The sequence below is a fragment of the Stomoxys calcitrans genome, chromosome 3, assembly GCF_963082655.1.
Source record: "Stomoxys calcitrans chromosome 3, idStoCalc2.1, whole genome shotgun sequence".
NCBI classification, from domain to species: domain Eukaryota; kingdom Metazoa; phylum Arthropoda; class Insecta; order Diptera; family Muscidae; genus Stomoxys; species Stomoxys calcitrans.
In genome coordinates, this window is record NC_081554.1 from 33,231,061 (window position 1) to 33,253,239 (window position 22,179).

Consider the following 22,179-nt stretch of genomic DNA (forward strand, 5'->3'; position numbering starts at 1 on the left):
CCATATGGGATTCAGATAAAGGCACTAATATTGTTAAACTGTTAGTCAAGCGATAAACTATTTTCGTAGCATGTTATTTCACTAAAAGCTCTTTAACTGTCGAAAATAAATATTCAAAGGAAAATTTTGCTCCATAGAAAGTAAAAGAAGGCGCAGCGGAGCGGGCCCGGTCCACCTAGTACTCTATAAAACAAAGAAAGAGAAATATTGTCACTCCGCATTAGTGAATCTGTACCTGGAATATCATGCACTATGCAGACAAATCCTGGCGAGAATACGAGAACAAATTTTCAGCGGTGGTTATCGCCTCCTATACCTGGCGACACTTCTGTGTTATAGCCTCCTAGCAAAATAAACTTCTCTACTAAATGGTGTCGCTCTGCGGCAAGCCGTCATTGAGCTTAAACATGTATCGGACAGTTGTAACGTGGTTATGTCGAAAGCTGAGGTAAGTTCAGTCGTCTCCAGGGTCAACTTAGAGACCCACAAACTTTAAGTGATAACACAAGTTATCAAGGGTTAAAAATAAAGTCAACCCAATGAGTTTTCCTAGATATTTAGTTTAAATGCGCATTTCTTGAAATTTTGCTTTCTACAAGGAGTGAATTAATTACCAACATCGGCTTACATGCATTTTGTGCTCCATTATTCTATGCAGACAGTTCGTCAATTTATTAGCAATTTAAACCTTCCAAACATAGGTGCATGATTTGTATATGAACTTGATAGATGTTTTCTAATCCTCAAATTTGCATATTCTTGTGTCATCATGAACCGCACCCTTGTCACTCTCATCCAGATCATAGCGATATGTTGCTTTACTTAGCATTTTGGGAGGTAGCCATATTTCAATATCTTTGGACACATAAAGCCCTGAACGATTTTGCGGTGGATCAACATACTCGATAACCTTTTTGAACTTTTCCACCATTTCCATATCTACGGTACCTTCTTTAGCTGCTTCTTCATCTAGCCAAGGGTCAATGTCAATCGGTGATGTTGTAGAACCAGTAAGGTCGGTGTAATTATTGTCATCCGACATGGGCTGCTCATCATCCATATTAATATCCACAATCTCAACCTGAGAAGAGTTAACAGTTAATTTGCGATATTGCAATTTTATTTGGGGAGGAGGTGGACTTAAATTAGGCTTGAAGGCCAATTTTACTAATAGTCGTAGTTTGGATAACATTGCAAACTTTACTTCGGTATATTTGAGTAAAAATAGTTTTAAGTTTTAGTGATTTGTTGATTTTTTGACAGCCAAATCAGGGAAAAACAAGTAAAGGTGTGCTATGTTCGGCGGGGCCGAATCTTATATATATCTTATGTATATCTCTATAGGCAAACAAAGGGTAAAGGATAAGAATTGCTTTGCTTTTGGAGCTGGGGTGATTCTTGGTTTAGTAGGGTCCGTACAACGAATCCCATCACACTCGTCTGTGAGTTATGAAGTCGGGTGGTCGATGGTGAGAATTATGGGGAGATGGTCTGAGCCCAGGATACGTCACTCAGAAGATCAGGGTATGCAATGGAAATGTCTGGCTAGCTGCTACACCTCCTCGTAATCCTAGTGGGGCCATCCTCATTCAACGTAAAAAATGTGGAGCCTTCAATTTGTTCTGCCAAAGCTATGCCCCGCTAGTCTTTACCTAAGGGAGAATGCCATGAAATATGATGCACATTAAATTTTCCTAGAACCAGATGATTGCGGCAAGACAGTAGCCCACTTATGTAGCCACATTTTCATGTGGAAGTGGCGATCCTTGCCATGCTCCTGTAGGTGAGCAAGCTCGTTCCGTTCCAAAGGACCGATCACCACGGGAACACGATGGTCTTTGGTTATTTAAAGGCGCCAATAACTCACCTTGTCACATCGAGGGTCATAGGTTCCGCCCGGCCTCTCACTGAGACTCTCCGCTCTATACCGCTGATTGTCCGCGAGTGCCGTTGCAGCTATTCTGTATGGAAAATTCCACTATTCTACTGAACACCACACGTTTTTACTTCATCTTACCTATACTTGTTTGATATGTCACCTTTCCCAGCCTATATCGACAAAATCTGTAGGAGGTCCTGGCAATTCCGAAAGGATGTCGGAGAATACAGTTGACAATCGATCTAGGCCTGCAGCCCTCTTCTTACTCCTTGTTAATAACCGCCATCACCAAGCAGTCCTTAGCGACATAAGCAAAGTTTCTGGGGTTCACAATACTAATGTTCGCCTAGTTCTTGTATAGTTCAAATGTTATAAAATGTAGAACAGCATAATTATATCCATTGGAATGTATAAAAGCAATATATTCATAAAAATATAAAAACTTATAATTTTAAATGTTAATAAAATACTTGCATGCCTCTTTTAAAGTAATATTCGATTATAACAATTGATAAGTAAAATGAAAACAAATAATTTCTCAACGAAAGCAGTACGAAATTGTATTTCGTTTCAACCGAGTTTAAAACATTTCCTTGGTTCCTTTTAGGGTTTCTTCTTCTTTGTCTTGGAATTTGATGATCCATTTGCCTTTTCTCTTTTCCTCTTGGATCCTGCGTTTGGTTGTTCTTCTTTTCCCGTTTTAACTTCACGATTTACTTTATAGGCCGCAGTCATGCGTTTAATATTCTCCTTGTGTACCAATTCATGATTGACAATACGATGAGGATAATGTTCCCCCAGAACGCAACCATATTTGCGCTGATCAGCTAGTGATACCTTCCAGGGCTCATAAATTGCCCCAGCAGGATATTTAGCCAACTCAGGTACATATTTTCTAATGTAGGCTCCAGTGGGGTCGGTCTTTTTGCCAAAGGCTACCGGACTGTAAACACGAAAATACTGATGAAAGAAGGCCGAAGCCGAAAGCCACATCCAATTGCCCGCATTAAGGGCCCAGTCCTGATCCAAAAGCAATTCTTCGAATACCTTTTGTCCTTCTTCCCATGAAATCCAAAGGTCACCGCGTGTTAAAAAACAGGCCACAGCATGGCGGGCCAAATGATGTATCCATCCCTCTTGTCTCAGCTGACGCATTATGGCGTCTATGAAAGGGTAGCCAGTGCGGCCAAATGTCCAGGCCTCCAGGTGGGAATCATTTACCTCCCAAGGTATTTGTAAACAAATCGAATTGCCTATCATGCGATCAAAATTCGGTTCAAATGTGGCCGCGGTATAATAAAATTCTCTCCAATAAAGCTGACCCAACAATGAAACTGGAGGTTTAGAATGTTTCGGGTGTTTTTTTAGGACCTCTATGAGTTTTTTGTAGAAAAGTCGAGAGCTTAGGCAACCAAATTTCAAATAAGGGCTCAAAACAGTGGTAGAAGGCTCCAAGGCATTTGGTGAGGTATTGGGTTTCTCAAAAGCTGCCACCCAAGGGCCATTAGAAAGGGACATTTCCAAGCGGCGCAAGGCCTCAGTTTCACCTAAATGAATAATATAATCAAGATATTATGAGCCAATTTTACTACACAAAAAAAACTACCTCCTGGGAATTTCTCCACCCCCAGTGCTTCCATATTCGTCACCATATCTTCCAATAAAGGCACTTTATAACAATTTTCATCCTTTTCTTCCCAGCTATCCTTGCAGGGCAATTCATTTTCAAGTTTCTTATCAATCTCTTGAGGTTCGGGCACTTTCATTTTTTCAATAATTTCCAAAAATTTCTGATAGGTTAAAGGAGCTTTGCCCATATTCTTCTGTATCACCGTATATGGGTTAAACATGGTATGCGACCAAAATGTCTCCACTGCTATTTTCCTTTCACGCGCCATTGACTTAATTTCCTCATCTCGCTTGAGAGCAAATGGTTCGATATCTTCTTCAAAGGTCAGCAGCTCTACTCGCCATTCCTCGAATAGTCGTGGGAAAACAGCTGAGGGACTACCTCGCACAACATAGAGACGACTGTTTAAAGCCAACAACTGTTGATTCAAATCTTCGAGACTTTGTTGCAAGAATCGCCAACGATTAGCTCCAACATTAAGCCATCGCAATATCCCAGGGTCAAGTATAAAAATGGGACGAACACAATACTGAGGATTTTCATGAGCCCGCTGGAAAACTCTATGTAGAGCAGGATCGTCGTGAACTCGCAAGCCTTTGCGAAACCAATGGATTAAAGTCAATTTATCTCCCATTATTTGGAGAGCGTTTTTTTTTTTTTTGTGCGCGCTAAAATTCCAGTTATTTTTTTTTTTTTTTTTTTTTTGGACTTTAATCGAAATGGCAGAGTACGACTCTATATGCCAGGTTGTACTTCCGAAGTTGGTGTCCCCACCAACTGTAAATTAAAACACGTGTATTAAAAATACAGAATTAAAACCAATGTACAGTTATAACTGTACTGTGTATAACGATGACTAAGCATCGAATCCCGAAGCGTCCGCTTCAGACGAATTCTAAATGCAAAGTGAAAAAAAAATTCCAGTTAAAAACAAAAGAAAAATCAAAACTGTAGGCTACATCAGCTGTTTTTTAGAATAAGTTAGCCAACAACGTATCGTATGACATTGAACGTAAGAACAATGAACATACCGATAAATTTTGATTGTATCGAATATCGCTGCGGAGAATTCCAAAAAGCAACTGTAGTGATAATTTAAAAAGCCGGATTTTTCATTCACCGGTTACAATTTATTGAGGATAGAGGGCGCAATTCTTATCCGATTTGTCTGAAATTCTGCATGAAATGTTCTGGTATGACACCCTAAACTGTGCCCAGGATAGTCTAAATCAGTCCATAACCTGATATAGCCGCCATATTAACCGATCTCCCGATTAGACTTCTTGAGCCTCCAGAGGGCGTAATTCCTGTCGAATTTCGTTATGACTTTCAACAACTGTGCCAAGTATGGTTGAAATCGGTTGATAACCTGAAATAGCTGCTATATAAACCGATCTTGGGTCTTGACTTCTTGAGCTTCTAGAGGGCGCAATTCTTATCCGATTTGGCCAAAATTTAGCATGAAGTGCTTTATTTTGATTTTCAACAACTTTGTCAAGTGTGGTCTAAATCAGTCCATATCCTGATATAGCCGCCATATAAACCGATCTCTCCATTAGACTTCATGGGCTTCTAGAGGGTGCAATTCTTATCCGATATGGTTGAAATTTTGCATATGTCGTTTTGGTATGACTTCCAACAATTGTTCCAAGTATTTTCTAAATCGGTATATAACCAGAAACTGCTGCCATATAAACCGACTTCCCAGTTTGACTTTTTGAGCCTCTGGAGGGGGCAATTATTACTCGATTTGCCTGAAATTTTGGAGGTGAGGTTTTTCTATGACTGGTGTTTTTTTATTTAAAAAAGTTATTTAAGGAACTTGACAATGGTGGAGGGTATATAAGATTTGGCCCGGCCGAACTTAGCACGCTTTTACTTGTTAATGCTAAATCTTCCCTCGAGCGCTGGTAAAATGGGTTTCCCAAATAAAAAATGTATTTTCCAGGAAGATAACGACCCCATCAACACAGCATCGAACGTCAAATTATCTCGAAACTCCAACGCAAAGTCCTGACACCAATCTGCTCACAGCTGTCCCGGCACCACACAGGCTGGAACATTGAGGTCCGATTTGTGTGGTGCTCATTGCTGTCGCGAGAAGTTTAGCTGCGAGCTACCGGGCGCGTCCACAGTTTGCGAATAGTGGAATGCTCCATACTGAGTAGCCGCAACGGCAGTCGCGGACAATCAGCGGTATCGAGCGGAGAGTCTCAGTGAGAGGTCGAGCGGCACCGGCTCTTGCACAAATATTGAGTGCCTATGATGCTCGATATGACAGGGTCCTTTGGACCGGAACAAGCCTGTCAAGGATCGCCACCTCCACATAAAAATGTGGCCACAACAACAATAACACAAATCTGATGAAAATCTTTGATCATATTTGCAGTCGAATCATATTTGCAAGAAGATTGGAGGCCATCAGTTCCAATAAGGATTACCATACCATGTACAATACTTAATGTGATCATGACATAGTCCTATCTTTATGATAGTTCTAACTTTGTGAACAAGATTTTTGGGCTTTTTATCAATCCTTAGAAATAAAACAATGAAAATATTTAATTTTTTTTTTTTAATAGTTCGAAAACATATGTGAGTCACTGTAAGTTGTTTTTGTTGTTGTTATAGCCACATATTCGCATGTAGATGTAGCGATTCTCTTCAAGCCCCTGCAGTGAACAGGTTTGTTGCGATCAATAGGACAGAACGCCGCGGGTCATTGGTGGTCATTACAGGAAAATGCACTTTGTAGGACCCTGGGTCGATTATGGATACAGCAACCCAACTTCAGTTGAGTTGCCAACGGCCAAAATTTGGTCCAGAAATATCCATTTCTGTATTAAGACACATATGTTTTTACAATTTAATAAGTAGCCGAACGCTCAGAACACTAATATTGAATGAAACAGAAAAAATTCCAAATTTTTACTTAATTTTATTACATGGTTTTTCCTCCAAGCAACGCAACTATAGTCCATCCATAATCGACTACTTAATTTTGAGCAACCCCCTTAATTTTGACTCCAGGAACAGGAATCTGAAGTCCGTGGAAGTCTCATAGTTGTTCAGTGCCGGTTGTTGTTGAAGTAGCCCCCAGGTTCGTGATGAATGATGCGAATCAGAATGCAAGCGATGCGAAATTATTCCATTACAGCTTCAAGCGTTCAATTTGACTAGATGCGACAAAGTGTTGTATTGGTTCCCAGCAACTTCTCGAAACAATTCTGGCTCGAATTGTCTACATTGGCCCTTTATCACCTTGCGAATCAGAATGCAAGTGATGCGAAATTATTCCATTACAGCTTCAAGCGTTCAATTTGACTAGATGCGACAAAGTGTTGTATTGGTTCCCAGCAACTTCTCGAAACAATTCTGGCTCGAATTGTCGACCTTGGTCCTTCATCACCTTAGAAATCATTCCAGGTTTTGCTATCCATCCACTAAGAAATTCTTCGCCACAGTTTCGATTATTATAGGTCTAGCCACTGGCCAACGTGTAAATATGTCGACTGCGGAATATGACCAATAATATCGATGCTGACCACTTTAAACCGTCCATCCGGCACCGGAAGTATGCCAATAGAACCTTTTTAATGACGTTTTATCTTGGCTTGCTGCAATTATAGTCATGATTTCGTACAAGTGGCAATAACAATGGTTAATCAAATTGGGAAAATTTTAATGCGGGCAACTGAAAAATAGAAAAGAAAATTAGTCTTTAGACAAAGTTTTGATTTAACAAAAAGAAAAACAAAATCAATTTACCTGCGCTGTGTTATATTCAAATCGAAGGGCGAAAATGGTCAATGACATTGGTACCGGTTCAATAAAAGGGACTGAAAAATAAAAAAAAAAAATCTGTAGTTAGACAATGTTTGGGTTTGAAAAAAAAAAATTAACTTTACCTCCGATTGTGGCGTTAAAGACAAACGGAATGACAATGTTTCAGCTCCACAAGCTCTGCAACACACTAAGCTACAAGCATTACATTTCATCGAGGTGGAGTAAATGGGGCTCTGGCACGCTGTCATTTCGATCGGCTTTGCTGCTGGTGTCGGAGTGGCACAGTCGACTGTGTTGGCGGGCTGTTGTTGCTGCATTGTCAATTTGGTGAGTGATGTTGGGGCTGCCTGCCCCACAATGATAAAAGCACTGGTAATGAGACTCGGGCTGTTTGGTCCATACAGCAAAGAACCTTATATTGTCTGTGCCAGCATTTCCTGCTTCCGAAGCCTTTACTTTCGGTTTAAGCTCGAGCGATACCAGTCTAGTCTGCTATAACATCCAGAATCAAGCTGGATTGGCTTTCCTAGGCGGGCCTTTCTCCTCATTTGCAATGGGTGGTCTACCAACGACTATATTTAGTTGGTATGATAAAATCGCATTGGTTACGTCATCCTATTCATAATTCTGCAAGCATGTTCTGTATTATGAGGTTGTGAGTGATGCAGTTGGTTATCGCCCTTATAGCTCAATTTTGATATCGTGGGATATATCGCATTCCAGAGAAGGCTGGCAGTCCATTTCGCCAAATATCATTTCGCATTGTTGTTCTTCTTTATTGAATGATGCAGCAACTTCTTTCTGGTGTACTTCTGCGTTGTTTTCTATTCCGGTTTCTATAGAACTTGGTGGACGCAGTTTCAATAGAGTGGATGGACTTGGCAGATGAAAACTAAGGTCCTCTTTCATGAATCTATAGCATTTCGGTGAGACATGGTGTATACTTTGAGCTATGTCCAATTGGTCCGTCGAATATCTATTGGTTTTGCCGCATATCATTCTTGCAAATTTGGGAGCTTTCGATTCTATATCCGTCGACAGGCCAAAAATAATTTTCGATAACTCCTCAATGTTTTCCTTATGAGATTCTATTTCAGCGTTTAATTTGGTGTTTTGTAGCATTAGTTTTTCATAATCCTTGCCTGCTATTTCCATTTGCTTCTTATGTTCGGAAATTAGCTTCTCCAATGAACCCGCCTCGGTTTGAAGTTTTCCCTTCTCGAGCTTTTGGGGGCTAGTGTCCGGTTTTTTATGGCAATCACAACTGCAGCAAGATGTTACATTTTTTGACTCAGCTATTTTTCTCTTTTTCAAGGGAATGATGGAACCGCAGGTCTTCAACGGCTTATTTGGGAAATTGATGGTGTCTTCGCCTTCGGAGAAGGAAGTATTAGACTGAAGTGACTGAATTTCCTCATTCTTCGGATGGGGCTGATTGTTTTCTTTGTGTTGAGGATCTTTAATTTTTGGAAGCGACTGAATTTCCTCATTCTTTGGAAGGGATTGAATTTCCTCATTCTTCGGAAGGGACTGAATTTCGTCATTCTTCGGAAGGGTCTGATTGTTTTCATTTTGTTGAGGAGCTATAACTTGTGAAATTGAAATTTAAAATTACTTTTAATTATTTTAACAAGTTGGGTTTAATTATAATTGATTTTAATTTTTAAATACGGTCGTAATGCAGCAAAATTTTGCTTAACAGTTCTATAAAGGACATATGTCAAATAAACCTATTTCAATTAAGTTTTGTGAAAAGCGGTGTTAACCTTTTGGAAGAAATAGAATAGAGCTGGGCTAATCTTTGCACGCAGATAGAATCCTTTTTAGGAAATCAAGAAGGCATAGTATTCATAAATCATCATCAACTTTATTGTTGAAAAATGCCGTAAAATGTGTTGCCCCATGTAGGGCGCCATTGAAGCACCACTGCGGATTAATTGCTCGAGTAGTTCCGAACTTAAACTCTGTTTCTCATATTCATTGTTGTTGTTGTTGTTGATTGTAGCAGCACGTGGTACACTTATTTTGGGACATTACTTGGTGGTAAGAATATTTCTATCAGGGTGTTTTTATCAAATCATACCACCAATCCATGGTGACAGTACCAATTACTGTCATAAATATGCGTTTTCTCCTCCGGGGAGCTCCTTCATTTATTCTGACAACATGACCTAGCCAACGCAACCGTTGTTATGGATTCGTTTAAGTATGCTATAGTCGTCATACAGCTCGTTGTTCATACGTGGTTCATTCTCCATTAACGCAAACTTGTCCATATACTTAACGAAGGATTTTTCTCTCAAACACTCCAAGTACTGCCTCATCTGCTTTCGCGAGTACTCATGCTTCGGAGCCATACAACAGCACGGGTAGTATCAATGTCTTGTATAGTGTAATATTCGCCTGTCGAGAGGTGGTTTTATTCCTCAGCTGCTTGCTCAATCCAAAGTAGCATCTGTTAGCCAATATTATCCTTGGTTTTATTTCAAAACTGCTGTTGTTGTAACAACATTAGCATGTGGAGGTGGCGATCCTCCTCATGATGCTATAGATGAGCGAGCTAGAGCACTGAGACTCTCCGCCCAACACCGCTGAGTATCCGCGACTGCCGTTGCAGCCACTCCGTATGGAGTATTCCACTATCCGCTGCCTGTGGACGCTCTCGGTAGCTCACAGCTAAGCTTCGTTACAGCAATGAACACTACACAGATCGGACCTCAATGCCTGTGTGGTGCTCACAGCTATTCCATGCCGGGCAAAACTGGTGTCATTTGTTTTGGTTATGTCGGTACCGAGGTAGATAAAGTTTCTGACTATCTCAAAGATTGTTGGTATCGTGCTTGGATTACCAGTGCAGGGGTCATGGGTTCGATTCCCGCCAGAAGCCTAGGTCTGTCGCTACTGTGGTATAACAATGGACTTAAAAAATTGTCTTAGGGAGTGTAAGGGACTGCCACTCTTACATGACCTGAACTATCATCCACTTAGTCTTATCTCCATTTATTGCCAAACCCATTTTCGTTGACACTCTTTCAAAGGCTGCAATTGCTTCTTCCGGTGACCGACCCATAATATCGATGTCGTCGGCATAGGTGAATGGCATATGTTCTCTTGTGAGTAGCGTGTCATGCCTATTCACACCAGCATCGCATATAATCTTCTCCAGCAGGGTATTAAAGAGATCACACGATAGGCTATCTTCTTGTCTGAAACCTTGTTTGGTATTGAACGTTTCGAAGAAGTTCTTTTCTATTTTAACTGAGGGGCGTATGTCGGCACACGTCATCCAGCAAATTAGTATCAGTTTGGCAGGGATACCAAACTCAGACATCGTTTGAAATACCTTTTAAGCGTATAGGGCTGTCGAAGGCGGCTTTGTAGTCAACGAAAATATAGGTTTTGATTTGTAGTCAACGAAAATATAGGTTTTGATTTGTCGAGCCTTTTCCAGGATTTGGCGCAGTGTAAATATCTACTCTATGGTGGATTTACCAGGTCTAAAGACACACCGATAGGTCCTAATAATTTCGTTGACTTTAGACTTTAGTCTTTCACACAGTACCCTCGATTGTATCTTGTATGTGAAGGGCAGGCGACTTATTCCTCTGTGGTTGGCACATACCGTCTTGTCCGCTTTTTTGTGTACGGGACATAGTATGCAGAGGTGCCAGTCATCGGATATGCGTTCTTCTAACCAAATTGCACAGACGAGATGATGCATACGCTTTATTAGTATGTCGCAACCGGTTTCAAATAGTTCAGTCGGCAAACCATTGGCACCTGCTGTCTTATAGTTTTTTAGCCTGGCTACGGCTTCGTGACCCTTGCTTTGACTATGTGGTACACATTCTATACGACAATCAGGAATTGGTACTGCGGTATACTCATGGCCACCATCATCGCATACCAACAGCTGGAAAAAGTGTTATTTTCATATCCTCGGCACACTATCTGTATCAGTTACCAGATTTCCTTCTTTAGCTACGCAGGAGTATGCGCCTGTAGACTTTTTGGATCTTTTCATTCATTCCCGATACCTCTTCTTCGCCTGGCGCTTTGGTACTGACTATAATTTTGCCCTCTTTGCCGCATTCTTGGCTTCAGTAGCTTTTTGACACTCCTGGTCGTACCACGGTTGCCCTAGGGTAGGCTTTTGGTACCCAAATACGGATATTGCGGCTCTTTCCATGGAAAGAAAGGGTCAGCCGAGTGGAATTTGCCGTTGCCACCTTTTTCTGATGTCCAGCTTCCGTGCAGTTTTAGATCGTACGTTTCCCGCCAAACTGAAACGAGTGCAAACATTTGCTACAACAAGGTAATGATCCAAATCGACCCTGGGATCGATCATGCATCTAACACGCTGTTTGATGCCTTCCATCTATGTTTTCATCGGGTGACAGCTATGTGGCCGTGTGAATCCTTCTATGTTGGAATCCGGTGCTGCTAACTGCCATATTCTTTGCCGCGGCGAAGTCTATTATCTTCAACCCATTATCGCAAGTTTCTTCGTGTAGTCAAAATTTTCCAGTTGTTGGACCAAAGATAATTTTCTTCCCTATTTTCGCACTAAAATTTCCCAGATCGTTTTCAATATAATAGGCGGCACAGCGGTCATATTCTCTTTCTAGGCGCTCGTAGAACATCAGTACAAATTCAGCGGTGGTGACCACCTCCTAATTCTGGCGACATTGGTGAGGTACTATGTGCCATATAAAAACGTCTACCCCAAGAGGTGTCGCACTGAGGCATGCCGTTCAGACTCGGCTATAAAAAGAAGGTACTCTGTCATTGAGCTTAAACTTGAATCGGACTGCACCACACATTGAAATGTGACGGCTAAATTTACAATTTAATTTTGTGTTATTTGATTTATTTATTAAAACCAGTTTACACTGCTCTTTAAATCCGGATTTAAAGGTTCGATCAGCTGTTTTTCCTTTTTAAAATCAGCTGACAAGAGCCTTTAATCCGAATTTTATGAGCAGTATTAACGGGGTTTTACCCTATGTTCTTGTACATAAAACTTACCTGGAGGGACAAGATATCTCTTCAAATTTTTTACACCTAAATACTTGGGATCAAAATGTTTTTCACAAAGTTTGGTGTTGGGTCGTACCCGAGCAAAGTCTGCACCAACAATATTGCACCATGCCATTCTTTCTTCAGGATCTTTAGGAAATCCATAAAGACGTTTCGCATCAATGCAATTGAAATAACATGAGCGTCCCATACTGATATCTATTCCTAAATTAAACAACGAATATTTTATTAATAAAACTATGATTAGGGTGTATAATTTATAAATATTTACTTTTATGGGTTTTACGAAATACCTACACCGATCAAATTAGTAAATTGAAAGGTTAGTGCCGAAAAATATCGCTTTGATAGTGGATATGGTCCACGAATTGATAGCCGCAGAATACTTATTAAAGACCAATTTATCTATGGTCTTTGTGTAGCTCTGAAAGAATTTATGAAAGCCACTTACCTCTGCGTTTGAAAAAATGAAAAATGTATGTATGTATCCTTATCGTCTTTTCCAGCTGTGCAGCAGGGATGGAAATACAGAATTCGAAATGGTACTTTTGGACCGAAAGAGTACTTTTTGTTTTGTATCAAGAATTCAAAGGTATGTATTTGACTCTACATACAAGATATGGCGGAAAAATTAATCATATGGTGCAATCCGCCATCAAGCAGATCGTCGTTTTGCCAACACACGCAAAAAAATTAGAGTGCGTGTGTGTATACGTGTGCGTGCATGAGCGGAGAATAAGCGAGAAAGAAGATAACAACAAAGAGAATGCAAACAAAAATCTGACATCTTAATACCGTCAAACCCGGCCGGCTGTTAACGGTTGCTCGCGTGAGAACACCTTTTTAAATCCGCCTTGCATACAAGAAATATTTTTCTGGAAACTCTTGTCTTATCGCTAGTACTATATTCGTTTTTCGCGACATTTTTTCGTGATTACTTTTTTTTAGATAAGAGATTTTGAAGCAAAAAAAAAACTTGCTGATTTCATTCAGTAGGACATTCCCTCATTACTTATGAAAAAATATTCGTAAAAGTAACGTGTTTTCATTAAGATTTTTGTATTGTTTCGTAAAAGTAACCGTGAAAAATGTATGTTTTCAACTGTGAAAAACGAATATAGTACCAGCCTGTAGGGTTGGTATTCTACTTTCGGAATTGTAGCGGAAATTTGCAATTGCTCCTCAAGTGGAATTTGACAGCAATTGAATGTTTTTGTTACCATACCAAAACACGTTTTTTATCTGCACTTATTGTTTTCTCTACTTAATTAATTTTTTCGCAAATAAATAAATACACGAACCATCGAAACCAATAAAACATAAAAAATGATGCTGGCAATCGTTTCAAGTGCTGCCAATTTCAGTTTCTTGCAATTTTGCTCACTATAAACAGAGCACTACTTTTCACAGCTATAAGCTGAGTCAGTATTCACTGAATAAGGTTAAGCCAAGCGATCAGCCGCCATACATTTTTTTTAATTTTTAGCAGTACTTGGCATTGAAGATGTCAACTTGTTCTCTTTTTACATTCGTAGGCACACTTCACATAGGGATTTTGTTGGTTACGAATCGGTGAGGAGTCCTTCATCACCAACTTTTTAAATCCACTTTGTTATCTTGTTATCGATAACTTACTAATGCTACTTTACACTAATATTTAATCCAGAACAACTGACTCAATCCCATGGCAGCCGGTTGTACATACCGGATTGACCCGATGGAGTTCTTCATCGGTAAGGGCTGCCGCCTCTCTGTACAACACACTGCTACAACAACAACAACAGAACATCTGACTTGCACTGAATAGGTCTAAAATAAAACATAGCAACATTGTGATGACACCTTAATTTATAGTCGTTATTTTTATTTCCATCCTCTTTGAACTCCCATTCGGGCCCTAATGCCGGTGACTTGGCTGCATTTTCAGCAAAAATTTTTTACACGTCAGTTCTTTGCATCGATAACATATATTATGCTATCGATATTCGATATTTCCTCTCACCACCTACCGCTCTCTCACATCGAGCTGTCAGAATTGTTGACATGAATTAGTTTTTGACATTTAGTTGTTTTTTTTTTGTGCGTTTCGAACGAAGTAAATACACGCGACCGTGAGAAATTTGTTAAAGATTTTCTGCCAATTTTCATAATAATCTATAAAGATTAGTGCAATTAATTCAATAGTCACACGGTCTATAGAACACGTATGAAAATATCTGCAATATTATATCCTTAGTGGCTATATATTCAAGTGAAAGCAAAGCAGCAGCAAAAGTGTAAAAAGAGTGCCAAAGGAAACGTAAAAAGAAACAAGATATATCTAATTGTATATGCAAAAATATCTTAAGAAAGGAAAAAATGATGCGTATTCAATTTGTTATTGTTTACGGTAGTGAAATATAAAGTGGAAAATATTGCTTTTGTTGTGGAAAATGCGTTTCAATTTGCTGCTGATAACATTTTCATTGAGGTACGTAGAAAGAAAAATGACGATTGTCTTGTGTGGAAAGGTTGAATGTGTTGCAAATTCCTTGGCCAGCAAGAAGGAGACTTGCTTTACTGCAATGGAACTGCAATACGGAGAATACATTTGTTAGTTTGCTAGTTGTTTCTCGCTCTCTGACTGTAGCTCCCGCATTTGGTGGGTGCCTCTTGCTTTGAACACATATCACATTACATGACATGACTCCCTCTCTCTCTCTCCCTCGGTTTATTGTTATCTTTTATATGGATTTTTTTCTGCTGGCGTAGTATTTAATACCGCTCTATTTGTTGTTCTGTATTTTTGCAGTTATTTCCTGTTTTATGCTGCTGCTGCTGCCCATGAGAATACAAAGCATACAGTACAAGAACCCAAATCAAGCGACGCCAAATTGGCGACGCCGAATGCAGCTCCTCCCACGGATACCCCTTCAGCAAAAAGAACTATTGGTATCGGTACCACCAACACCGCCAAAAGCGCCAAAATAAAAACAGCTGATCAAGAGAATGTTCTTAAACCAAATGAAAATCGCCAAGATAAAACTGTGAATATATTACCCAACTATAAGAAAGTGAAAAAGTTTCTCCAGCCCGTTGCAAACAATGCACATTCCTCCCCTGACCCCAACGCAGCGAGGCAAGGCAGGGGTGTGAATTCATTTAACACACCATCAGTTTCGATTGCACATAAGGCTGAAGAAGATGATGATGATGATGATGATGCTCTTAGTAATAGTAATACCATAGTTGTAAATGATGTGAATGATAAAAGAGATGGCGTTGAGCAAAGTGATTTAGTTTTAAATGAAAATGTCGTTGTTTTAGGCGACAACATAGAAGGCGCTGTCAATGCTGACAGCAATGTAGATATTTTGAATTCTTTGGAGGCTGACGAAAGTAGAGGTGGTGCTCATCATGGGAGCAAAGGCAACAATGTTGATGAAACGTCATTACCACTGTCGGGGCCAGCTGATAAGGAGGTAGCCTCTGGCGGTGTTAATGGAATTGATGAGACTGCTGATAAAACCAAAAGGTAAGTGCTGTCGCTATACCACTTCCATTTATATGATGAAATTCTTTTTAACATGACTAAGCGAATTTTGTTCTTGCCAATACGTAGTACGTACCTATTTCCTACTGAGTATTGTTTAGCAGTTTGTTGTGTTCTATGTTTCGTCTGATGGGGTACGTCTAGAGGGATCTGGGCCTGAGTCAAGTGGATCTTGCTGGACAGTTAAACAGGTGACGTATGTCGTGTGGTCCCTGGTCACAATCGGGATATACATCCTGCACTTTGACATTAATCCTTGCTCTGTAGGAGTTGAGGTAGCTGCATCTGCCGGATCATAATTGAGCCAGAACTACTCTGGTTTGCTGGGGGAGGACCATATCTATAGTTGCAATGGGAGGCGTTCGTTTTTCAAGTACTACATTCACCCGGTAGCTATTTACCGCATCTGCTCACGTGTCCGTATGAATGTTATCTAGATCGACTTGATATGCCACTTGATATAGAGGCTTTCTCTTGTAGCGCTGAACCTCACGCTCTAGATCATGTAGATCTACCTTAAGGCTTCTGGGCGTTGGATACTTATCCAAAAGATGATGATTTGGATGGTCTCTGCGATAACAGCCAAAAGGTATTGCTTAGACAGCATATAGTTACGTCTTCGCACGGGTAGGGTAAGTAGAGGCTTGATATGCCACTTGATATAGAGGCTCTCTCTTGTAGCGCTCAACCTTACGCTCTAGATCATGTAGATCTACCTTAAGGCTTCTGGGCGTTGGATACCTATCCAAAAGATGATGATTTGGATGGTCTCTGCGATAACAGCCTAAAGGTATTGCTTAGACAGTCTTCGCACGGGTAGGATAAGTAGAGATAAACAGTCCCGAAGATATCACACCGCCTTGGGGAACTCCCTGTTTCACTCTACGGTGCTTCGACTTCTTATCCCTATATTCCACTAATGACTGGCGACCACACAGATAATTCGCGGCGCAACGTTTCAGGCCTGGCGAGAGGGACCTGTTGGTGATGTCCTCAAATAGTTTGGGGCACTGCCCCGAGGAACGGTCTATCACATGGCCTGGGCTAATTGAAGCCACTGTGATGACATCCAAAGCAGTTGTTGTGCTATCCAATATTCGAAATCCATGTTGATGTCCGGCGAATTGAAATTCTCCAACGAGGCTCGGGACGAGCAGTGCCTCAAGCGTCATGGCTACTAGTGAGAAAAGGGAGATTAGTCTGTCGACTCCTCCAAACTCAGGTCCTTTCCAGGCTTCTGTAGCGGGATCACTCAGCCCTTCTTCCAGACATCGGGAACTATAAAAGTGCTCCAAGACAGGTTGAGGACAGTTGTAGGGTACTCAATTCCAGGTAGATCAAGATTATTCAGCATCAGGGTAGAGATTTCGTCGGTGCCCAACGCCATAGATGATTTGGCGCCACGGATGACATTTGTTACTTCGTCCTTGGTATATTGTGATGGCTGCCCATTGGCTCTGAGATCGCGGACACGACGAATGGCTCTCTGCTTAGCCTTGCCCCTCTCAGGATGCACAATAAATTGACGGCTGAACAACCTGGCGCATTTCTTCGGTTCAGTCACAGTTACATCGCCAAAAGTGGCAGAGGTCCTGTCATCCCGTCTAACGGAGTTTGAGAGCGACTTAACAGTAGACCACAGTTTGCCTACACTGGTGCCTAAGTTACATTGCTCCAAGTGTTCCAGCCATTGCGCTTATGTTCGTTGACTACCCTGTTTATTTCCAGATTCAGCTCGCTGATTCTTGGGTTAGTGAGGTCCGTACAACGAATCCCATTACGCTCCTCTGCGAGTACCACTGCCTGCGCCGGGAAATTGGGTCGCACTTGGGGTATTCGACCGGCTGGTATAAAGCGAGCGGGTGCTGTGTTAATGATGTCTGTGAATTTCCTCTCGGCAACTAGCACATTCGAGGGAGGTGTCGGTTAACTGAAGCGGCGATTGGTGTACTCTCTGAAGCCGACCCAATCGACCTTCTTCTGATTGATAAACGTCCAGCGCTCAGAGGTTTTGAAGTCGGACGGTTGGTCGATGGTGAGAATTATGCGAAGGTGATCTGATCCCAAAGAAATGACGGCTTGCCAGGATACGTCAATCAGAAGATCAGGTCATGCAATGGAGATGACGGGCGAGTTGCTACACCTCCTCATAATCCTTGGGGGGGCATCCTTATTCACCGTGCAAAACCTGGAGCATTCAATCTGCTCTGCCAAATCTATGCTCTGCTGGTCGCTACCTAAGGGAGAATGTCATGCCTGTGCAAGCTCTACCAAAGCCTTAGTTTAGATGATAGAGAAAATCTTTTGCCATTCTAAGAAATGATGGATGTTATTGGACTTGAAGTAACCATGTTTTTGGTAACAATGTAATTTAAAGACCCAAAATCAGATGGTTTCTGATATTGAAATTCTTCAACTTGGTAGCAAGTCTAGTAAAATTGGCTGGTCAAATGAACTGGTTGTTGTAGAGACATTTATATGTGACTTGCTCATTTATTAGTGAGCACTTCCCGTCCACAGAACCGATCGCAGCGGGAAAGCCATGGCCGTTGGCAATTTAAAGGCGCCAATGTTGATGTTGCAGCCACATTTTCATTTGGCCAATAATTCGCATTTTCATTATTTAGAAATTCACATGCAATCAGTATTCAAGCAAGAGCCGGTTCCGACCGGCCTCTTACTGAGAGTCTCCACTCGATACCGCCGATTTTCTGCGATTGCAGTTGAAAATACTCCATATAAGGAGCTTGCCGCAGCCATTTAACAATCCTCGTTGGCAATCGTCATCAATCTCCATAGATGAGCAAGCTTGTTCCGGTCCGGAGGACCTATCGCCTCGGGTATGTCATGGCCATTGGTTATTTAAACTCGCCTTATCATAACGAGTATCACATGCAATTAGTTGTTGTTGTTATAGCACTGAGGCGGCAGGCCTTGCCGATGAAGGACTTCATCGGATCAATCCGGTACGTACAACCGGTTGCCATGGAATTGAATTAAAGAATTAGTATAAAAGAAGAACAGGTACCGGCTGGTCTCTGACTGTGAATCTCCACTTAATACTGAGTGGGTTATAAGCGACTGCAGTTGCAGTTACTTCGAATACGGAGCATGCCACTATCTGCAACTGGAGACGCGCCCATTAGCTCCCAGCTAAACATCTCGTCATAGACCTGGGCTGGTTTTTATAGTCATCTGTAATGAGTGGCGTGGTCTATATTTGGTTGATATCATAAGGACATCATACTTTTGGATATCGTGCAAACCCGTTCTGTATGAGGCTTTTGTAAGACGATCGGGAAAGTGTTGGCAGACGGCTTTCTTAAACATCCAAACATTTTGATTATCTTATGTTGTGGGATCCTTCTTGGTGAGTAGGAACTTCAGATGAATCCTATGTTGGTAGCTTAGAAGAAATTTTGTAGATAAAATTTCAAAATTATCCTTAGTCTTCGTGTCCTTGTGTAGATGGTCAATGTTTAACATCTGGTGGCAGTTCGTTATAGTCCTTAATGCAACGATTTGAAAGGTCTATACGTTTCTTCATTGCGTTTCTACTACTTCTGCGACCAGATCTTTAGACTTCGTCCCCTTGTGTAGATAGTCATTGTTTAACATCAGGTGAAAGTTCGTTATAGTCCTTCAGGCCACGTTTTGATGGGTCTAAAAGTTTCTTCAGTACGTTTCTAAAACTTCTACGACCCACACTGGAGCTGCGTGTTTCATTACCGGTCATCCCATCGCCTTATACGTTGTCTTTAGGGTTTCTTTGCCCATTTAATATGTCATCGAATCTTAATGATCTTGTTTTCCTCGCAGATTGTCAATATTTGCCATCTGGTCTCCACTCGTCGTTTAATAGCCCTTTTGTTTGTCAATAGGGTTTCTTTGACCATTTCCCAAGTACTGCCCGCCACACATTTGAGGACCTTGTTTATGTTCTAGTCTTATGACAGAATAGGCAGGCGTCAAGAAGAGGTTATGTAGGGTCACTGGAGCATTTTTCGGTGTCTTACTGTGAGAATTCTTTACCCAACGATCCTTACCCGAGGCAGAATCGGAAATAAAAACACTTCCAAGAGTCTTCCTGTTTAACTCTTTGAGGTATTGACTTCGCGTTGCTCAACTCTACCTATGACTGGCTACCCCATATGTAGTTGACAATCCACCTATTCATCGATTTCGTGAGACTATACTCGGTGACGGGAGGCCACGGTAGCGCAGAGGTAAGCGTGTCCATCTATGACGCTGAACGCCTGGTTTCGAATCCTGACGTGAACATATGAAAAAAGATTCAGCGGAGGTTATTCCCTCCTAATGCTGGCGACATTTGTGAGGTACTGTACCATTTGGTATGGCAGTGCCGTAGAAACTTCTCCACAAAGAGATGTCGCATTGCGGCAGGCCGTTCGGACTCGGCTATAAAATGGTGGCTCCATACCATTGATCTTAAATTTGTATGGGAGGGCACTTATTGATGTGATAAGTTTGCACCTGTTGCTGGAATGTTCATGGGCAAATTTGAATTTCCATACTCGATTTGCTTTTGCATGAGGGGGAGGCCCGCTTTGGGACCCCCCGCACGTGCGCCCCGAAAACGGACTTCATATTCGTGTTCCTGGATTTTTTGTCATTTTCCCCGTTAACTGCAAGTATGTCAGCCTTTGTACGGTAACGGACCAAAAAGGGCCATATTACAACTCGGGCTTGCAACTCGTTTTTGACCGACTCAGAGTAGTATTCGGCGGAAAAAGAGCTCAAATCTAGCAAAAGTGAATGGATTCTGAGATTATTGAGACGGCATGCAAAATTTCAGTCAAATCGGACAAAAATTGCGGCTTCCAGGGGCTTTAGAACTCAAATTGGGAGATCAGTTTATATGGGAGCTATACCAGGTTATACGACGATTCTGACCGTAATTGGCATAGTTGTTGGAAGTCTTAACAGAACACTTCATGCCAAATTTCGGCGAAATCGGACAAAAGTTGCGATTTCCAGGGGCTTAAGAACTCAACTCGGGAGATCGGTTTATATGTGAGCTATAACAGATTTACGACCGATTCGAATCGTACTTAATATAGTTGTTGGAAGTCATAACAGAACACTACTTGCAAAATTTCAGTCAAATCGGACAAAAATTGCGGTTTGTAAGGGATCAAGAAGTCAAATCGGGATATCAGTTTATATGGGAGCTATATCTGATTTTAGACCGGATCGGCCAGTTCTTAACACAGTAGTTGAAAGAAATAAAGGAACACCACATACAAAATTTCAGCCAAATCGGATAAAAATTGCGGTTTGTAAGGTCTCAAGAGAAGTCAAATCGGAAGATCCTTTTATATGGGAGCTATATCAGAGTTTATACCAATTCGGACCGTACTAAACACAGTTGTTGGAAGGCATAAAGGAACACCACTTGCAAAATTTCTGCCAAATTGGACAAAAATTGCGATTTGTAAGGCCTCAAAAAGTCAAATCGAGAGATCGGTTTATATGGAAGCTATATCAGATTGTAGACCGATTCGGACCGTACTTAGCATAGTTGTTGGAAGACATAAAGGAAGACACATGCGAAATTTCAGCCAAATTATACAAAAATTGAGGCTTGTAAGGTCTCAAGAGAAGTCAAATCGGAAGATCCTTTTATATGGGAGCTATATCAGATTTTAGACCGATTCGGATCGTACCTAATAAGTTGTTGGAAGTCATATAGGAACACCACGTGCAAAATTTCAGTCAAATCGGAAAACTTTGCGGGTTGTAATGGCTCAAGAAGTCAAATCGGGAGGTCGTTTTATATGGGAGCTATATCAGACTATACACCGATTTTGGACTGTACTTGGCACATTTGTTGGAAGTCATAACTGAACACCATATGCAAAATTTCAGACAAATCAGACGAAAATTGCGGCTTGTAATGGCTCAATAAGTTAAATCGGGAGATCGGTTTATATGGGAGCTATATCAGATCATACACCGATTTGGACCGTACTTGGCACATTTGTTGGAAGTCATAACTGAACACCATATGGAAAATTTCAACGAAATCGTACAAAAATTGCGGCTGAAAAGTCAAATCGGAAGATTGATTTATATGGTAGCTATATCTGGTTATATACCGATTTTGAGCGTACTGGGCTCAGTTGTTGAAAGTCATAACAAAACACTACATGCAAAATTTCAGTCAAATCGTAAAAAAATTGCGGCTTGTAAGGGCTCAAGAAGTCAAATCGGGAGATCGGTTTATATGCGAGCTATATCTAAATCTGAACCGATATCATCGATTTGCAATCCCCAACGACCTCCTTCAAT

The 22,179-nt window shown here is 41.1% G+C and overlaps 3 protein-coding genes across 6 annotated transcripts in view; 1 reads left to right on the forward strand and 2 right to left on the reverse strand.

Moving 5' to 3' along the window:
• Positions 1-628: 628 nt before the first annotated feature.
• LOC106091678 (cryptochrome-2) lies at positions 629-4,273 on the reverse strand. Of its 2 annotated transcripts, XM_059365233.1 has the most exons (4): positions 3,486-4,273; positions 2,018-3,426; positions 1,868-1,961; positions 629-1,652 (listed from the first exon to the last, which is right to left on the reverse strand). In XM_059365233.1, exons 1-2 carry the CDS (start codon positions 4,141-4,143, stop codon positions 2,483-2,485), a joined length of 1,602 nt encoding a protein of 533 aa, XP_059221216.1. In that variant the 5' UTR covers positions 4,144-4,273; the 3' UTR covers positions 629-1,652; positions 1,868-1,961; positions 2,018-2,482. The 2 variants fall into 2 exon arrangements, with proteins under 2 accessions (XP_059221216.1, XP_013113743.2); XM_013258289.2 differs by having other exon boundaries at positions 629-1,961; positions 3,486-4,192.
• Positions 4,274-7,819: 3,546 nt separating this feature from the next.
• LOC106091677 (uncharacterized) lies at positions 7,820-12,704 on the reverse strand. 2 transcript variants are annotated; one of them, XM_013258288.2, is made up of 3 exons: positions 12,607-12,704; positions 12,324-12,539; positions 7,820-8,878 (listed from the first exon to the last, which is right to left on the reverse strand). In XM_013258288.2, exons 2-3 carry the CDS (start codon positions 12,523-12,525, stop codon positions 7,977-7,979), a joined length of 1,104 nt encoding a protein of 367 aa, XP_013113742.2. In that variant the 5' UTR covers positions 12,526-12,539; positions 12,607-12,704; the 3' UTR covers positions 7,820-7,976. The 2 variants fall into 2 exon arrangements, with proteins under 2 accessions (XP_013113742.2, XP_013113740.2); XM_013258286.2 differs by having other exon boundaries at positions 7,820-8,884.
• A 1,696-nt stretch (positions 12,705-14,400) lies between these two features.
• Positions 14,401-22,179, forward strand: part of LOC106091673 (SUN domain-containing ossification factor) — a 148,086-nt gene continuing 140,307 nt past the window's right edge. The window contains exons 1-2 of one of the 2 annotated variants that reach the window (XM_013258279.2): positions 14,401-14,805; positions 15,127-15,849. In XM_013258279.2, coding sequence (XP_013113733.2) covers positions 14,768-14,805; positions 15,127-15,849 — 761 coding nt within the window. In that variant the 5' untranslated portion in view covers positions 14,401-14,767. The remainder of the gene's footprint in view (positions 14,806-15,126; positions 15,850-22,179) is intronic. The other variant, XM_013258280.2, reaches the window with a different exon arrangement.